The sequence below is a fragment of the Octopus bimaculoides genome, chromosome 3, assembly GCF_001194135.2.
Source record: "Octopus bimaculoides isolate UCB-OBI-ISO-001 chromosome 3, ASM119413v2, whole genome shotgun sequence".
Classification (NCBI taxonomy): domain Eukaryota; kingdom Metazoa; phylum Mollusca; class Cephalopoda; order Octopoda; family Octopodidae; genus Octopus; species Octopus bimaculoides.
Window position 1 is genome coordinate 1249190 of NC_068983.1, and position 6208 is coordinate 1255397.

Sequence of the window (6208 nt, forward strand, 5' to 3'; positions counted from 1 at the left end):
ATATAAAGAGGCGATGCAATACGACCGTGTCAAGCGGCTCCATTAAACTGAACAATGCAATCATAACATCAGTTTAAATGCAGGGCTATCCTCAGCTGCATAAAGAAATAGAATTTTTTAATCAGTTGGACACTTGGTAGTTGATAAAAAAGATTGGTAGTTGATAAAAAAGATTGAACCGCAATCATTTACAATCATTTACATTACTTAGAAGTGTAGTATATTCTGAGTTACATTAGTAGCAACATGGACTTTCTCCCTCTTCTTGCTCTATTAGAGAATTTGAGTAAAATTATATTAATGTGTCCATCTGATGAAAAGATTCTACATAGTTATGCAGCTGAGGATAGCCCCGCATTGAAATTGATGTAATGATTTCATTGTTCAATTAAATGGACCAGCTTGCAATGGTCGTACTGCATCACCTCTTGATATCATGTTGCTTATTTTGATTATATATATATAGATATATGTATATAAGTGATATTCGTAGCCACTTTAACATGGCTGTCCGTTCGAGTGGAGTCTAATGTGATTTTTTGGCCCCAAGAGGACATGTCCTCTACGTGGTTATCAACGCCACTCCCCCCCCCCCACATTTCCTTTTGCTCCTACCCGATCTTACAGTTTATTTCTTGGCTACTCAGAGCGTGAAATATGATATTAGTTGCCCGGTGAATGGAAAATTTGAAGATTCAAACTATTTCCATTTAAATGGTAAGAAATATAAAGTTTAAATGTTCAAATTCTTCATTCTTCTTATTATCTCTCTCTCTGTCTCTCTCTGTATCTCTCTCTCTCTCTCTGTCTCTGTTTCTCTCTCTGTCTCTGTCTCTGTCTCTGTCTCTGTCTCTCTCTCTCTTTGTCTCTCTCTCTCTGTCTCTCTCTCTCTGTCTCTGTCTCCGTCTCTCTCTGTCTCTCTCTCTGTCTCTCTCTCTGTCTCTGTCTCTCTCTGTCTCTGTCTCTCTCTCTGTCTCTGTCTCTCTGTCTCTCTATGTCTCTCTCTCTCTGTCTCTCTCTGTCTGTCTCTGTCTCTGTCTCTGTCTCTCTCTGTCTGTCTCTGTCTCTCTGTCTCTCTGTCTCTGTCTATCTGTCTCTGTCTCTGTCTCTCTCTGTCTCTCTCTCTCTGTGTCTCTCTCTCTCAATCTAATTATCTGTCTAATCTATCAATCAATCTACCTATGTATCTACACACACACACACACACACACATTTATATATACGTGTTTTATGGAACCTTGTGTAGTGATTATAAAATAACTGTCTAAGCATAATCCTTCTTATATATATATATAATTACATGGAAATTATGTATACTCCTTAGAGTTTATTTACCATATGTCACTATACTTACGTCTGGTGATTTATAAGCAATTAGTTTTGAAACAGCCACTCCATCCTTCATACCGGCATGTCCTTTCTCTATTTTCTGTATAGCAATCGTTCTGGCAGTGAAGAGACTTATTAAAATATTTTCAGTGGTTGAACTCTAATAACAAATATTGTACAACACCAGATTAGTTCAGTTAAACATTCTTTTCTGTTAAAAATTGTTTCATAATCATAATAGCATACGCTTTATACAAATAATTGGTTTGAGACAATGTTATATAAAAAAGATATATGTTTGTGAATGGATGGCAGTGACTTACCTGGATTACACCTCCACCACTTCCTTCAGAAGTGGACAAGAATATTTCTGGCAGTTTTATAGCCTTTGCCAACCAGTCTAAAACAATGACTTCCAATTCAGTGGCTGCAGGAGAGGATTTCTGAAATATAACGCCACAGTTAATCTGTTTGTAACACCTGCTGAAACACCGTCCTCCGGGTGGTTTTCTACTCATCTCTAAATGATATTTACACCTTTCATCTCCAATTTGTATAATATTATTATATGTTACATCTAATTTCCCTTCGACTCCTTTATTCATCTAATTATTAGAACCATTATTGAGCTATGTTCTCTCTATAAAAACAAGACAATTTTTGAATTCAAATCAGATGCAAGACGGTTGCAGTATAGTTGCACGTCTACCTATATCACCTTTTGAAAATCAGACAAATCTGAGAAACCAGTTATGCCTAAACGAATTCCAGTGCATTTCTATTTCTTTGCAGGAAATACAAAAGTGAAGGAATATGACTTACCCACGAAATTACCACATTCACCAAAGTATCTGACAACATCTCCGCCAGAATTGCAGCGTAAGAAGTTCGTGCTGGGAAATAAACACCAAAATTTGGATGTTGCCAGTGACAGACCTGTTGGATAAGAGTTATTTGAAGAATTAGGAAGTGGTAGATTTGATAATATTGGTAAGCACATGAAAGGGAGAAATTTCCTTTTCCTTTATAAATTATCAGACTTACACAAAAAAAAATATTAAAAATATTTGTTGACTAACTGTATACGTGAAAAAATATACAGAAAGAAACAAAATGTTGTGATAGAATGTATGTCAATTTCTATAAGTGAGGGAGAGAGAGAGAGAGAGAGAGAGAGAGAGAGAGAGAGAGATGGGGGAGTGTGTGTGTGTGTGTGTGTGTGTGTGTCTATTCTTGTGTGGGAAATACATCTGTGGGGTGGACAGGGAGCTAGAAAGAAAAACATAACCAAAAGCTTTCCTTTCTAAATACATGTAAATCTAAAAGGGAAATAAACTCGTAATTCCTTTGAAATTATCTCCACTCTATATATGATAATCTTCAACAATTGCAGCTATGCTTTCTGTTTCCTTTCTCCAGCTTGAAGATAAATTTCTATCAATATATTTCTGTTGTACGTTCTGAGTTCAAATTCTGCCGAGGTCGACTTTACTTTCGTCCTTTCGGGGTTGATTAAATAAGTACCAGTTACGCACTGGTAGCGACTAGAGCGACTTAATCCCTTTGTCCTTGTTTGTCCCCTTTATGTTTAGCTCCCTGTGGGCAATAAAGAAATAAATATATTTCTGTTGTGAAGCGCAACAGATCAACTGTTTAGTTAAATAATCAACAATTACAGAAAAGATAATTACGCGTTAGGACCGGAAATTGAAGTGAGATGGCTTCGAAATGGTTGCCCATCAATGTTCAGGTGTATGTTCGGTAAACATCCTTGAAATAAATATCTCTTAACCCCGGCAGAAAACTACCCCCGGATAATTCACACCCCACCCCCAACGACAAATGTAACTCGCGATGATTATCCCCTGATAATCATTATTCAATTATAATTCTTACTCATTATTAATGCAATTATTATTTATTATAATTTTTAATTATTAATGAATGTTCGTGTAAAGCCAACAATTTACAATGTTTGTCGTACTATGAAAGGAATGTGACATTAGAAATCTTATTAAAGGAATCATTTGCCTCTTGAACAGCAGAAAGAAACATGGCCATGTGAATTGTACAGGTGCAGTTGCCCCACAACCAAAACATTTCCAGTGTTTTATATTAGTGAAGTCTCATGGCTAAGCGGTTGAGGTATTCGGCTGCTCAATATTTTAAGCTCGTGAGATATGTGGCGGTGTGTTGTGTCCTTGAGCAAGACACTTTATTTCACGTTGCTCCAGTCCACTCTGTTGGCAAAAATGAGAAGTATCTGGATTTCAAAGGGGCAATCTTGTCAAACTTTGTGTCATGCTGAATCTCCCTGAGAACTACGTTAAGGGAACGCGTGTTTTGTGGATCGGATCAACTAGAACACTTGTCGTTGTAACCGATGGAGTGACAGTGTTTACATATGAGATGACGTAAGAGTTGAATTAAACTCCAGCAGCATCTTAAAGAAATAAAACTGTCATACGACCGTTATTACTCAATGAAATCCATTTTTGATTATCGAAAACTTACGCCTGGCATAATTATTCTTTCAATATCTTGAAAAACATCTTCCCATTTATCTGGATTTTGTGGGGCTTTTTCTGGTATTAAATGTCTCAGGAACCCGGGAGCAACAGAAGGTAAAATTCTTCTACTTCGAATATAATCAAAATAATCATTTATATATCCAGCCAACTGTGCAACGGCAGCCACGAAATTTTCAGAGTTGTCCATGTTTCTATATTACGTTGATGATGATGATGCTTTATTAGAGGAGAGCTAATATAGAACACCTTCTGGGAATATTTACTATGCAATTGCGCAACAGTTTGGGATATTTGGTTACGTAATAGTTGCATACAGTATAATTACGTAATAAGTATGTTATTAATTGCGTAACATTTACATTATTAAATAATTAGATAAGACTTGATAAATCTATTTGTTTAAAAAATCCATGTTTATTCTGTTGAGTATAAATATTTAATACCCAACGAGATGCAACATAAAAGGTTGAACTTAAATGAAAACAATTCAACCAGGCCCCCACTCACTTCTCCGATCTACTTTCCAACAAATTTACATAAGAATATCACCTCTCCATTCATCGTACTCCCCACCTCACGTGGTACTTGAAGACGTTAATAAAAGATAGTCTGCCATTTGCCCTTCAATCTTTTCCTCATACGATCTTCCCCGATGTAACCTCCACTTTTTGATGGAGTTACGTCTAGGATGACTCATCGTGTCTAATAAGCGTTCCTTTCTGATACTATGCTTCTTGGTGAATTGTCCTTCCTTGTAGGCTGTCCTTCTTGTTGGACTGTCATTCCTGATGGGCTCTTCTTCCCGGTGGGCTGTCTTTCTTGGTGAACTCTCCTTGCTGGGGAGCACTCCTTGCTGGTGGGCTTTTCCTGCTGGTGGGCTCTCCTTGCTGGTGAACTGTCCTTCCTGCTGAACTATCCCTCCTGCTGGACGAAACTTACTGCATGTTGCAATATCTGTTCTACATAACTTCATAATCGAACACTGGCGTGACTCTGAGCGAGTGCATAACGGACGGTTTCGCCGCAGTGAGGGCACCTCGAGCAGACGTGACTTACTGAAACTGTATGCTTGTAAACTGCATCTCAAATTAGTAATGTCTCTCAGTATTACTGTCAGAGGTTTCTGGGAGTTTCTTATAGTCCTCGGACTGAAAGTAACCCCAAACAAACATTTCTGTTGATCTCTGTCTCTGTACAATGTCACCACGGGCACTTGCCTAAGTGTTAGCGTTTACACAATGCTATTCCACCAGTCACATAACCCAGCCAATAGAGAACTGTAAATGCCTGACAATATTCCAAAGTTTAGACGACCCATTATAGCATTCGCTTGACCCAAAACTGCAGCCTCACCAAAGAATCAACTGATGGCAAGGAAGCACATTTGTTCCCTGTCTAGGAATCATGTCAAAGACAGCGAGATCAGTACATAACTGCGCATCTTTACTCATGGTAAACCGAACGTTTCTTTTAATGTTTGTTGGTAGAAATTTGATATGGAGACAAGCGAAACACGTTCCTTCACTATAAAGCCAAATGAAAATAAGGAAGAGGGTGACAGTCAGGGTTGATTAAATTACTGAGGTGATAAATACATCCTTTCTGGATCTTTTAGGAAGAGCTTCTTAGCATATTCATTTCGCGTTGTGACGCTTTCAAGGCTTTTAGCGTCCACAAACGCTCAAGGTATAAAATGCACAGGAGTGGTTGGAAAAGGCACTCTTTGAAGACCAAACATGTGACTCTCAAAAGAGTTTTGTTAGATGGCCATCTCGTCTGAGCATCGTGAAAACCTACTGAATATTGAAACACTCCAACTCTTAGAGAGAGAACAGAAATCAATTTACATTGTAAGTCACCGTAAAATACTAATGATCGACTTAGGAAATACGTACAAATATACATACATTCGAAAAAAAAAACATGCGTACACACATACATACATACATACATACATACATACATATATACATACATACATACATACATATATACATACATACATACATACATACATACATACATACATACATACAACCTTGAACTCTTACCCAAAGAAATTGCAAGATTCTACCGTAACATAACATCAGAGGAGAGGATGAATGCATTCCAGCAGAAGACCATGCATGGATACGTTAACAAAAAGCTCCAGGGTGATAACAACATTGACAACCAGAGCAGTCTATCGTGGACAAACAATCGGGTCACCAACTCTCACTTTGAAGGGTATGCCTTTGCTATTCAAGAACAAGAAATAGCAACTAAATTCCTAATAAACAAACGGGACAGAGAGGCGGGCAAAGCGCCACAATGTAATAATCGATGCAGACTCTGTGGAATCAGTATCG

General features: G+C 37.8%; 1 protein-coding gene across 4 annotated transcripts in view; it reads right to left on the minus strand.

Moving 5' to 3' along the window:
* LOC106872852 (aromatic-L-amino-acid decarboxylase) overlaps positions 1–4613 on the minus strand; it is a 59745-nt gene extending 55132 nt beyond the window's left edge. The window contains exons 1-4 of one of the 4 annotated variants that reach the window (XM_052965964.1): positions 3844–4161; positions 2152–2265; positions 1653–1772; positions 1355–1489 (exon numbers count right to left, since the gene is read on the minus strand). In XM_052965964.1, the coding sequence (XP_052821924.1) occupies positions 1355–1489; positions 1653–1772; positions 2152–2265; positions 3844–4047 (573 nt within the window). In that variant the 5' untranslated portion in view covers positions 4048–4161. Of the gene's footprint in view, positions 1–1354; positions 1490–1652; positions 1773–2151; positions 2266–3020; positions 3076–3843; positions 4162–4409 lie in introns of those variants that run through there. The other 3 variants (XM_014919989.1, XM_014919988.2, XM_052965965.1) reach the window with 3 other exon arrangements.
* Between the last annotated feature and the right edge of the window lie 1595 nt (positions 4614–6208).